The sequence below is a fragment of the Rhineura floridana genome, chromosome 5, assembly GCF_030035675.1.
Source record: "Rhineura floridana isolate rRhiFlo1 chromosome 5, rRhiFlo1.hap2, whole genome shotgun sequence".
NCBI classification, from domain to species: Eukaryota; Metazoa; Chordata; class Lepidosauria; order Squamata; family Rhineuridae; genus Rhineura; species Rhineura floridana.
The window spans coordinates 68,776,081-68,789,997 of record NC_084484.1 but is presented as its reverse complement, the minus strand read 5'-3'; the positions used below and the strand labels follow the sequence as shown (position 1 = coordinate 68,789,997).

General features: G+C 39.3%; 1 protein-coding gene across 3 annotated transcripts in view; it reads left to right on the top strand.

Annotated features, from left to right (window-relative positions):
* NLGN4X (neuroligin 4 X-linked) overlaps positions 1 to 13,917 on the top strand; it is a 269,400-nt gene extending 255,483 nt beyond the window's left edge. For all 3 annotated transcript variants that reach the window (XM_061627057.1, XM_061627059.1, XM_061627058.1), the window contains one exon: positions 10,333 to 13,917. In XM_061627057.1, coding sequence (XP_061483041.1) covers positions 10,333 to 11,179 — 847 coding nt within the window. In that variant the 3' untranslated portion in view covers positions 11,180 to 13,917. The remainder of the gene's footprint in view (positions 1 to 10,332) is intronic.

The window sequence follows — 13,917 nt, the reverse complement described above, 5'->3', positions numbered from 1 at the left end:
TAATTATTTCCCCACTTTGATGATATAGAGCTATAACCTCAGAGATACTCTGCAAGCTATTTCTGTAGATCCATTTCCTGTGGCTGTATGTTGGCTTGCCTCACATGGGAATGTATTTGTTAGAAAAAGTAAAAATCAAGAATGCCTCCTTGAGGAGGGCACTTGGCCCCATCCGGTGGTTCAGGAACACCCATAGATATGGTTATTATGAGCTGTAAGAAAGGAACCAGAAAAAAATACCCTTGGAATACCCTGTGAAGCTTACCTTGGCTAAGCATAAGCCCACCTGAGTCACACTACAGACAGCTTGCCTGATAGGCAAGTGGTGGCAAAGGAGAGAGCTAAGCCATGTGATATGGTTGCTTGCCTATCCGTTGGCCTTGGCAGCAGTGACCAGAGCTTGGAAAAGTTACTTTTTAAAACTACAACTTCCATCAACCCCAGCCAGCATGGCCACTGGATTGGGCTGATGGGAGTTGTAGTTCAAAAAAGTAACTTTTCCAAGCTCTGGGTGACTTAGTTGCTTAGTTTGCCCACGGCAAAACCTGCCAGTGCTATCTGGTCCCTGCCCAGGAAACCCAGGTGCCTGCTGGCCATTTCACCACTTCACAGGCTGCTACCATGTCACAGACTCTCTCTCTCTCTCTCAAGCTGGCCACTTCCCAGGTTTCAACAGAGAACGCTTGTATGATGAGTAACCGTAAGTGCCACCACACTAGATTCCTACTTTGTCCAGGATGGACCTTCTGATAAATGGGATCTGCAGGAGGCTCCCTCATGCACAGCACAGTGATCAGTTGGGTATACAAGGGTTTAGATGATCTTCTGGGTATATAAGGAGAGGTGGCTTTTCTTTTTGTGCAAATTGGGGAGGATGGCAGCAGCAGCAGGGCTAGCTTTTCTCTGGGGAGCTATGGCAAACCAGGAAAGGAATGAAGGGAAATGGCTGAGGGAAGAGCATGGAAGAAACAAGGCAAAATCTCTAGAAGCTCAAAATCTAAGTGATAATGACTTGCTCATAAGGATTTATTTTTCATTAATCCCTTTCACATGTTTTCCTCCCCACTGGGGTTTCTCATGAGAAAACACAGACTGAACACACTGACCATTGATATTTGCCTGTGCCTTGCTTTATTCCCCCCCCTCCTTTTTTTCTTCTGCTCCTGATCTGGCTTGTTTAGAGAAGCATGTTGTTCTCTGCTAATCTGTCTCTTAATCTCCCAGTGGTGGTTCTGCCTCTTTCTTTCTTTTTCACCTGCTAAATTTTTCTATGGAAACTTGTACACGTATTAAAACTATGTATGAACTCCAAACTAGCAGACAAGGTGCCACAACATGGAGGATGGGGGCCATTTCTTCATCGCAAACAAGTCCTCCTCATCACTCTAAAAATATAACATTATACTGCTGTTGTAATAAGAAGAAAAGCAGCCAGTGGTTCCTCAGTTTCTCTTCTCCTCTTGGAACCTACACATTTTGTCACTGCCACCCCCTTTTCCCAGTGAGCAAGAGTTTATATGCAGTGACACAAATGCCTCCTGTTTTTCTTCTGAGCAGTGGAATCTAGTTGTAGGGAGAGCATGCCTGTCAGAAAGCTCTTTTCAATTTCTCTTTTCTTTTTTTTAAACCATACTAGGTCTTTATAAGAAGTTGTGACAGCTACCCTCCACCCCAGTTTTCTATTTAAAGATAATGCTACAGCTTTCTTCAGGTGTCAGGAAAACATGTCAGGTTGACACATATTCGATGTATGACCCCGCTGGCTCCTTGTTCCAGTCACCTTTCACAAATTGGAGGATGACTGGAACAGCTGTGGACACAGAACTATCATACTCTTCCCCAGGCCTCTCCCCATGCATATTAATTTAACCTTGTAAATCAGGAAGGAAGAGGAGGTTGGGATGAGGGAAAGGAGGAACAAAGTGGGGTCTGGTCCATTTGGTTCAGTAATGACAAATGGATTGGTTGGACAGAATTTACAAAATGACAAATGTCCAATAGTGTGTGATATTAAAAACATGAGGGTCACAAGGGTGGGACTTCCCAGACAGTTATCTGACTCTGTGGCTTTCACAGAGATCCTCATTAAAAAAATAAAATAAAAAAAACACGCAGCAAAATTGGCTATGATTAAAGAATGGATGAGTCAAGACCTCAGTGCAGAATTTGAAAGCTTGACACAATCAAGGCACGTAGAAGAAATGCTATAGTACCAAGAACAATGTCAGGATAAAAAGATAAAGAAACCGCCACCAGTTTTATACAACACAATCTATTTGGTATAAATATAGAAACAAATTTTCTCCAGGGCTGTCATCTTTTATATCTCCATTCTATAATGAATTTATATCTCATAATTGCATGCTTGGTGATTTAACTCAATGGTATTCCTCAAATTTGGACACATTGCAAGATCTTCTATCAGAAACAGTTGTTAAGTCTTACAACGAAATTGCAAACAGGTTGAATTATTGACCACAATTATTCCAGTATTTCCAAATCTGAGAAGTTGCTTTAAGTCTTTTAAGGAAATATGGCTCATTAAGGGAAAACATTCATTTGAAAATCTGATATCCACTGGCATAAATAAAAATTTGATATGAAAGATTTATGAATTGATTGCAGAGACAAAAAAGTTAAGAAAACTTTTATTAAAAAATGGAATAGAGATTTGCAGAGGAGATCAAAGTGGATAAATGGACATGGATATGGACAATAATCCCCCAAAGATGAATATCTACAGACTTAAAAGAAAATCAATTTAAACTTCAATATCAGTGGTACATTATACCATACAGAATTTCTAAAATATACCAGACATTGACAAATGCTGGAGATATGAGCATAATAAGACTGACTGCTTGCATATATTTTGGCAATGCTCAAAAATACAAATGTACTGAGTCAATATATTAAAATATATACATGAAATACTGGGATGCAGATTATCACATGAGTCATATGTTATTTTATTAAACTATGTAAGAGACATAGTTTTAGATACAGATCTGGAAACTGTAGTAACTTTATTAACATTAGCAAAAATTGGAATTGCAAAACACTGGAAGCAGCCTAAACCAACAACAGTTTTCAATTGTTTTAATAGAATGTGGGATATCATCAAATTGATAAAAGTGACATATTATCTAAAAGTTAAAAATGGACATCCAACCAGATATATAGAAAACTGGGCAATTTATATTATATTTTGGAATCAAATGTATCAGAAGGAAGTATACGTACAAACAATTTTCTTTGCTTTGACTTACTTAATTTCATACACATGATGTAATGCTATTATTATTATTATTATTATTATTATCCACAAGTAACGTGAATATGTTGTACTTTTATTTTGTATTTCTTTTCTTTTTTTCTTAATAAAGATTATTTAAAATAAAAAACGAACATTAAATGTAAAGTAATATACACGTATATCATAATAGCTGCATACCCATTTCTCAGTCATAATGGTTCTCAAAGCAATTCACAATAATCAAATCAGATTTATAGGCACATCATGTTACCTCACCATCATAGATCTAGAATGCAAAGCATTGCTGATGGTATTAAACAATGGCATTCTGTGCCTCCTCCTTATTCTGCTTGCCTTGACATTGGTGGCTGCAAAGGGTGGCCCTGGAGTAGGGGGATATTCTCCAGTCCACCACTTTTTCCTGCTGTCACAGCTGCTCTAAAGAGATGGTAACCAGTTAAAGAAAATTATGCCAAAATACAAACCAATTTTGATTTCTAAAACCTTAAAAAGTATGTTTTTAAATGGTCATACTGCCAAACTTTTCCTTTTTTTCAAATGCGAGAATTTTATCATCTTGCAAGAAATTTTACTTATACAAGCTAATTAAGTAATATGTGAGAACAAATAAGTCCAGTGAACAAACTGAATGCAGAGGGATTAAATTGCTATTGGATGTGATGGTAAAGACCTGACTGTTGAATGGACAATTTCAGACTGATAAGGGAGTCTGCATTTTTTAATAAGTTCCCTCATGAAAAAAAAATCCCTATGAGTAGAAAACTAGCAAACCTTTTGCCCTACAGTGTTAATTTTATGCACCATGGAGTGGGTGCTGTACTTTATTTTTATTCTTTAACATGAAGAAGCATTCAAAAATATGCATATGCTCCAGCAATTTCAGAAGAGTCTATTGTAATACCTCAGGACTACCATCTACTGATTGTGCATACCAAGACTAATAGTACTAAAATAACATGATGTGCACAATAATAGTTGGTAGGGAATCAAGATGACAAAATATATAATAAAAACAGAATAATAAAAGTAAAAATTGAAGGGTGCAGATGCAAATAGAAATAGCTGCTCATTGGAATAGTGAGGGGGCTTACTTGAGAGCAGGTAGGCATTTGGACCCTCAAAGTCTCCCCACTTGTGAGGTGACTAATGCAGAGTCTATGGCTGGGTGCCATTATGCTCTTCTTTCAGTCCCCTGTTGGTCAGACTCCAACATGGTTATCTGGGTTAAAAAAAAACTTCTCAAATAATCCTAGATTGTAAAAATCCTATTCAAAATGGTTCTGAAAGATCTTCTGACTGTTTTCAATACAATAACATTCGGTTTGGATTCTTAGTTTTAGATATCCCTCATCGTTTTCAGGGATGGTGGGGTGTTAGCAAAATGTAGAGAAGCTGACTGTTTCCTTAGGTAGATTTTTAGGGACTTTCAGTTTGTTTATCAGTACTATCAAATGAATATTTTCTGCAGCTTCTTATTGTAAATGCCAGGGTGGCTGGCAGGAAAGGGCAGGGCCGCAAACACACCATGTACCAGGAAAGTGAGAGGGCAGGGTGGCAACGAGGTTGGGGTGGTTTGGGCATACTTTGCAGGAGTGAATGGCTCTGAAAGTGTACCCAAACTGCGCCAACTTCACTGCCGGCATGCTCCCTTACCATCCCTGTATGCATTAGTGAGGCTGTTGTCAGGAAGTCAGGTCCACAGGAGCACCCTTCCCCACCAGCCGGATTGGGCCTAGCATTTTGCTAATTGCACTGGACTACTGACCATCACTGTCATTTCTGAGACACTAGCAAAACTGCACTGTAGTTGAAGTATATAATAATGTCTCCATTTCAGTTCAAGTTTCAGATGGAGCCAGATTCAGCAGACCCTACCACAGGTATTTTGCCTCCTTAGATTCTGAAATTACAAAAATATAGGCATCAGATGAAATGAAATAGGTTTTGTCAGTATGAGCTCTTTTTTTAGGAGAGGGGTATGGTAGTACCTAGAAAAATGGTAAAGGCACATGGTCCCAAGAGCATGCCTTGCAAGATGCAAGATGTGTTATCATTATCATTTTTGGAGTCCAGTATGAATGGAATCTTTTTGTCCTTTGTGTAAAAGAACTGAGAGCTTAGTTTCCTTCTGGTACTGAAAACAAATCCCTGGCCTGTTCTTTAATTGTATGTCTTCTACATCTGTTACTGGTTGGTAGATCTTCGGATTCTAGGGAAAACAAAATAGATCATACAAGCTTGAAATCTGCCCACTCTTTCAGACTTAAGGCTTGTTGGATATGGATACCATACAGGAATACTGTAGTGAATATATGTCCCACTCCAGCTTTAATCACACATTTCCTGTTTTGCTGGCTGGCCCTCAGGGCTATAGCAACAACGGGACTTTGCATCTGTGCCAGGGAAGTCCTGGCATGGCGTCAATTTCCCCCAAAGCGTGGCCACACACCCAGCTCAGCACTGGAGTGGGCGCAGAGCTTGGAAAAGTTACTTTTTTGAACTACAACTCCCATCAGCCCCAGCCAGCCTTAGGCACCCTTTAAGGTGAAAGGTGAGACCCGAGACTTGCCTTCTTGGTTGGTGAGGCCTATTGGCAAGGTAAGGTTCACCTTTGGGGCTAACTTGTAATGCCTACTCAGAGTTGTGAGGCCCTGGGAGGGGATGGATCAGGAAGGCCTCCCTAACCACCTTGTGGGTTTGGGGCTGGTGGAAGGGGAATTGGCTTGGACCACCCACTTTCACATGGCAGGGTTTCCTCACCTGATTGTTTGAGAGTTCAGTCCAGCACAATCACTCTGTGGATCATTTTTGCATAATCGGTCATTTAATTGGCTTTATCTAAATAAACATTGCCCTTGTTTTACCTACACTTCATCTTGTGACACCTCTTCATTTCCTGACTGCAGCCGCAATAAAAAAGATATTTACATTTGACTGGTTGTGCCAAAATATGGCCATCCAAAACTGTATCCCACTGAAAATACTGCAGTTCAGATATATCAGGGTATGGTTTCAGGGTACATGATGCAGCATCTGAGTATGATCATTATCTGGATGGGATATCATCTGGGCAACCTATGTATGCCACTTTAAGTTTCATCATGAAGACAGGTGGGATAGAAATGTAAATAAACAGCATCCAAATTTTGCATAGTTCCTGATTTTTCATGGTTCCTGATCTAGCAGGTGAAGTCTTTTTGAATGTACAGATCTTCCTTTCACTTAATATAGCGGAATTCTTTACAAACAAAAGTAATATGGGTTTTTCCCAAGATGTTGAAGTCCTACAGAATGGCAATGTTTTAAACGTAGGTGGATATTGCTGCATAAGGTTTAGCTAGAGGCAAAAACAAAACAAAAAGGACCAAATTCAAATCCTTTCCTTAGAACAATGCACACAATATGCAAAAATCCTCAAATTATATGCACGAATACTCTCCCCACATTGGACAACTCAGATGTTTTAGTGCTGCATTGACTGGGAGGAGATTTTACCTCTTTTAAAAATAATAATAATGATGAAAGGCTAATTCAGTCAGATGCCTAGAAGGAATATTATTAAGGTTAAATAATACTTTTAGCGGCAGTAATAACTAGAAGCCTTTTTTGAACAATGAAGGAACATTTGGAGCATTTAATTGTGCTTATAGATGTTTTGGAAAATATTTTGAGAAAGTAATAGCACTGAGCAAAAAGCATTACTGGAATTCTAGTTTAGAAAATAAATAAATTTAACATGTTTGGAAATAAAAAAAGAGAAACCTCAGTGTAAATTCAAAGTAATGCATGATGCAGTCTGGAACATTGAAAAAGCACTAGTATCAAAAAGAACCTGAGGGAAAAAATATGAACTGTGCAACAAAACACAGAATGCTGAGCACAGCCATTGCAGTGCAACAAAGATATTCACATATTTGTTTTATTTCAAGGGGAAAATGAATAACTGAGGCATGAAGAAAAGCTCAGTATTTCATAAATATTATTTTTTCTCATTTCTATTTTGAAAGCAGTATTAAGGCTTTGTTGAAGGACACATAGTAATCATGGTAATAATAATCACCCCGGTGTAACAAGACATCTGTTTGTGTGGAAACAGATTTCCACTCATGGACCTCCCCTTCTGCATGTGTCAAAAGGTTGCTGGCAAAAAACTGGCAGCATTATGCTTGGATGAGTGGGCAGCACTTTCCCTTCCCCCCACTCCTGCACAACTGATAATCAAAACTGACAGCAATGAAAATATGAGTGAAACAGAGAGGGCTCTCTGTAGCATGGCTTCCCATGTCCCCAGTTTCTTCAGGTGCATTTCACATGTGCAGCAGAGTTCCAGAGCTTCAACACCAGCCGCTTCTTTCCCACCATCCTACCACTAGTGGGGCTGCTGCTGGAACCTGCAAGTGCACCCCTAGATTTTTTCCAGTAGCTGGCATTTATGTAATGCTATTTGCTTATGGCTATGGATGGATGAGTCACTTCCCCAGACAATCAGACTCTTCTAGTGTCCACAAGGAAGAGTTAAAAATCCTAAGAATACAATTTGAACAGTCAAAAATTCCAATTTCCTGTCATTCCCCTATTCTCTCTACCACCACCTTCCCTTAGTTTGTGGGTGGGTGAGCAGTAAGAGACCCCCTTCATAGGATGGCCATGATAGAGCATGTGCTTTGCATGCAAAAGGTCCCAGGTTCAGTTCTTGGTGTCTCCAGATAGGACTGGGAAAGACTCCTGCTTAAAGGAACGTGAGAACTGTGACGTCCTTCCCTGGTTCTCCCTGTCAGGTTCCCACCTGCTTGTGGCTACTGCCTTTCACTAGGCACCACCAGGAACCCCACCAGTCAGGACCGTCCTTTATATGGTTTCTTACTCCGCTCTAGCACAGATCTCACTAGATCCCACTGCTAGGCAGCACCACCAGTCACTTCCTGTAACCAATACTCCCAGAGACCTTGCCTCAGTCTCTCTATAGCTTGTTACTTTGTGACTGTGTGCCTATGCTGTTCCCAACCCCCTTGTATCTTTATATTTAAAGCATACAACTCTGGGTTGCTCTGGATACTTGACTTGTTACAATATCTCCCTTACTGCTGCCACCATTAGATACAGGTTCTGTTCAGTCTTGGTAATTACCTTGCCCTCCCTTCTGGTCTGTATATTCCCCCAGCCAAGGATCAGGCCTTTGGTAAACCAAATAAGTATTTATTTACTAACAACAGGAAATAACAAGGTTACTTTAGGAATGTTTCACAAGCGTATGGTTTCATATATGGTCACTCTTTATGTTTCTGTTCATATATATACTCTTTAAATATCAGCCAAAGACAATCCAACCTTCCCTCAGAACTCTGCCAACCAACCCTCACCAAACGACATCACTCCAACCAACTCAACAACTTCTCTCCCTCATCACTCACAAACCTCCATTTATACCTTCAGCCAGCCAGCCACTCAGCCAATCATCATCCAGCATACTTCAGCTTCTCACCCATGTACTCCCCCTTTCTCCCTCAGTCAATTACCATACATCACCTAATAGACCCGCACTTACCATATTTACAGATGCTTAACCTACAGGAACATCACAAGAACCACTGTTAATCGGTGTCAACAATGTCAGCTAGATAGACTAATAGCCTGTCTCAGTGTAAGGCAGCTTCCTATGTTCCAGAAATAAAAGGGCCCATGGGGGATTTCTCTTTGGTTGCACATGATAGTTTTCTCTCTAAAATTCTTAATCAAGCCTAACAATCCCAGTCGGGTAGTTGTGTTCTGCATGTTAATAGGAGCCAAGAAGATATCCCATTGTCTCTTTGAAAAGAGTGCTCTCTGCTGCTTCATCCTCTCCCTCACCTTCCCCGATATAACACCTATTTCTTGTGGAAGGTAGGGACGGTGGCAGAGAGGATACAGGAGCAGCAGAAGCGTGGCTCAAATCCCCTTTGGAGTTGAACCTAGTTCAAATGGATTTGGAATTGATTTGAAATGGAGACAGCCTATTCAGGGGGTTAGGGTGTATATTATTCACAGTTCTAGCCAGAACTGTTTTCTTTGCCTTGGGAGTGGAGGGGAATTCAGTGCAATGGTTCAGGATGGACAAAATGGACCACAATTTTGCCACCCCGTTTGTGGGCAGTGAAATAAAGGTAATTTGGGGGACAGTGATTTGAAACATCCTTCTGGTACCAGCAGAGCTCCTTTCAAAAGCCAGTTGGTGACCATATTTTTTTCCTTTAAAAATAGTTCCTCTGCATTGTACAGAGGAGGCTTCTGGCATGTGGTGGGGAATGTTGGTCACCATTAGGCACTGACATCCCCCATGAATGCTCCTCTACATCATTACATAGCATTGCTTAAAGAATATTCAGCAGCCACCAAGAAATACACTGATGTTGCAACAAAGTACAGGAGGTGGAAGTGCAGACAGGTGAAATGAGACAAGTAGTTTCATCCCTCTTTTTTAACACACACCCCACATAAGTTCTGCCACAGCTTTATCAAGGACAGCTTTGCCCAGCCTTAGTCCAAATCCTTTGTCAAGGAAAACTGCATTATGCAAACTGTAATTAAGAAAATTAAACATTTTTCATATTGAATTCTTCTGCTGCTCGAGATTGGACAGGCAAAGAGCTACCCCTCTCTCTTGAAATCTTTTTAGTCTTATTCTTGCTACAAGAGATGCCCACATGGCTTTCAGCCTATTGTTTCAGCCATCGGGATTGTGAAGAAAAACATGCCCATTACCAATTGTGCACTTATGTGATATGATTGTTAAATTACAAGGTTTGTATTTATTTTTGAACTTACTCTAATATTTTGTTTTTATATTTGTAAGCACCCATACAAATTAGTTTGGCGTATACAATGTGTGTCCAAACCATCCTTTTTAAATAAGTATTCTGGCCTAAGCATAATATAGAAAACTAGCTCTATTTATACACATCACCTTAAAAACCAGAGCCTGGCATCAGTATCCTGAAGCAAGCATTGTTAAAGCTTGTAATGCAGTTTTTCCCAAGTTTTGGATTGCTTGTAATATTCTTTTGTTTGTATATTTTTAGGGATCCAAACCAGCCTGTTCCCCAGGATACAAAGTTTATCCATACGAAACCCAATCGTTTTGAAGAAGTGGCCTGGTCTAAATATAATCCGAAAGACCAACTTTATTTACACATTGGCTTGAAACCCAGAGTTCGGGATCATTACCGAGCAACAAAAGTTGCTTTCTGGCTAGAACTTGTTCCTCATTTGCACAATCTGAATGAAATATTTCAGTACGTCTCCACAACAACGAAGGTACCACCTCCTGATATGACATCATTCCCTTACGTCACCAGGCGTTCTCCGGGTGGGAAGTTCACCACCAAACGTCCATTAATGACACCAAGCAACAATCCAAAGCATTCAAAGGATACACAGAAAACATCCCCAGAGGATACAAGTGTTCTGATAGAAAACAAGAGAGATTATTCCACAGAGCTGAGTGTTACCATTGCTGTAGGTGCATCATTATTATTCCTCAACATTTTAGCATTTGCGGCATTGTACTATAAAAAAGACAAGCGGCGTCATGAAACACACAGGCGTCCCAGTCCTCAGCGGAACACAACCAACGATATCGCCCACATACAGAATGAAGAGATTATGTCACTGCAGATGAAGCAGCTGGAGCACGATCATGAGTGTGAGTCACTACAGGCACATGACACCCTGAGACTCACTTGCCCACCTGATTATACCCTCACTCTTAGAAGATCTCCAGATGACATTCCACTCATGACACCCAACACCATTACCATGATTCCAAATACATTAACAGGAATGCAGCCTTTGCATACTTTCAACACTTTCAGCGGAGGACAAAACAGTACTAATTTGCCTCATGGACATTCCACCACTAGGGTATAGCTCTATTATTTGCCCCACCCCATGCCACCTGGAAGATTAAAAATAAGAAAAAAGGAGGGGGGGAAAGAGAGAAGAAAAATCATATTCTTCATCAACCAACTTGTCACACAAAAAAGTGAAAGAAAAGGCAGACATAATTTTCTTACAGATCCTTTTCATAGGAACGCTGATATTCTAAAAAAAAGATCACCTTCTCAAACCCTGTGAATGTGAAATGTGTACATTGCTATTAGGATACTGCTTTAATATCTCAACCACTCTGAATGAAAGTTAAGAATTGAGGCCTGAAGAAAATCATTTAGAGAGGATATGTATTGAGTGTAACAGACAGAAGCAGAATCTTCTGGAAACACAGAGCCAGTGACTGTACAGTTTTTTAATAAATAAAAATTTAAAAAAATGTTCTATATGTGCCATATCGTGAATGGCCCCTCTTATACAAAAGACATCACTATGGGCTTTTACCCATCATAAGAAGCTGTAATCCAGAATGGGAAAATATGATTTTATTATTAAAAAAAATAGGACTGACTATGCAGTAAATACGTATAGTTCTGTGCAAAGAGATGACTTGCCAGCCTGAACTATATTTAAGGAACTTTGTAAAAAAATGTACATAGCTGTGAGTTTAAAAAAAGAAGCTTTTATTGGTGTTTTCAGTTTGAAAAGAGCTTTTAGAAAGATTGTGCTTTCAGTTGTGATCTATGTGTATAAACATTAATCATACCACCTCTGTTTCCTCCCAGATCAAAAGGAGGATTTTCTTCTTAATTACTAGTGGTAAACCAAGACATGAGGGGTTTTTTTTCCTAATGTTTCATTTCTAGGAGAACATGGTGTCATACAGAGGATACAGATAACTGTGTGGCCTTCCAGATTTTCTTTTACAGGTTGCACACGTGCATGTTAAGGCATTCATAGATAGGAAACAGTTGGGTTTGTTTTCCTAATATATATATATATATATATAATATATATATCTTTTTTTTCTTTCCTATTTTTGTGTTAGCCTTCATTATGTTGCAACACAGAGACGGATTGGAAGAATTACAAAAAGCTTTTTAAAAGTGAGTTATGAGTCTGATTTTTTTTTTCCATCTTTGGTATCTGATATGCCATGAAACATTGCTTCCCGATTGTGAGTGCCCTGATGCATCTTAAGAAGGCCTGCCTCTTTGGTCAGTCTTTTTTCTAAGGAAGATTAGTTCTGCCTGCATCAGCAGTCTGCAGAAGAGGTTGAGCTAAGAAAGCAACTGCTCAGCTATATTGAACAAGGGGAACACACAAAGTGGAAGATGGGGAAGAAATAGTTCTAATTACTGTTGTTTTAATAAAGTCAGAGGAAAGATCTGGATGGATCAGTCTATAAAGATCTTTTGATCTAGTAGTGATTTTTAACCAAGCCCACAATTTTTGCTGGTTAATTTTGTTGCACCACAGAAAGGATGGATGCCATGGAGCGCTAGAAAGAAAACATATCAAATGTACAATAGGTGAGTTGCCTTCAAGAAACTGGATCATTTTACTGTGCAACATCCTTAAACCTTTTTCTTAGTTTCTCACTGTGGTCCCCTTAAGAGGGGAGTTTAGTATGAAATGCAGCTGTCCCATCCAAGATGTTTGGCACCTCTATATAAAGTTTAGAACAAAACAATTCAATTGTTATACAGGTAGAATCAAGTTATTAATAAGAATGGTTTATATTTTGTCTTTAGAAAACTAAAGTTAAAGATGGTAACCAAAGATATTTGAACAGAGTTGCTCTGCACAAGATTGTATCTTTCCTGGGATGTATATTGTATTTTTATTACCCTTTATTAAGAAGGGCACAACAACACCGTATTATCATCCCCAGATATTCATATCTGACACAAGATGCCTTCCGCCTTTAGAATAGACAGCTTGCAACATTCTAACTTACAGCTACCTTGATATCTCACTGGCTGTGTGATATGCACAGCTCCATACTGTTTCTGGCAGAGAAAGCAGGTCCTGAGACAGAGAATCACAAAGAGTGGGTTGCCGACCCAGTAAAATTACTAATGTGACCCATATTGCAGTCTTGTTAGAAAGTGAAAACTGATATTTGCTTTCCTTCTGCTTCTTGGTGAGGTTTTAAATGAGCTGACAGCTCCATTTTTTAACCAATAGTAAATGGGGAGAAAAAATAAAACTATTGCCTTCCCTGATCTTTACTGTAATCTTAATTAAAGCTGGATCTATTCCATGCCATCTTCACAATCAATGCATTGCCTCCACTAAGACACAGCAGTTCTTCATGACTCGGGTGGTATAAAAGGGAAATGATGGCATCTTAATTGGGTATGTTTGTTGTGTGAATTACGGTATTTGTTTAGTATTTCCAGTTGTCTTCTGCTAGCAACATGTACAGTACTGTGTCAGGCTTGTGACATTTGGGTAAAACCGTTTCTGTAAGTGAATGATTTTAGCTTTTAAAAACAATGACAATGACGTCACTTTAATAATTTAATACATCTGGACAGATGTATGATTTATAAATGGGAATTTTTAGGCTCTTCATAGGATTCTATAATAACAACAACAAAGTATACTTTAAAAAACTATAAAAGGAAAAAGAACTTTCCCAGGTTTTCTTCTTGACCTTAAGAGGCACGCAGGGTTTCTTTTGTTATTATTTCTGCATTTTTTTCTTTTTGGTTTTGCCTTAAGTAAGGATAGAAGATATATATGGCTGGACACATATGTATAAACTTTTC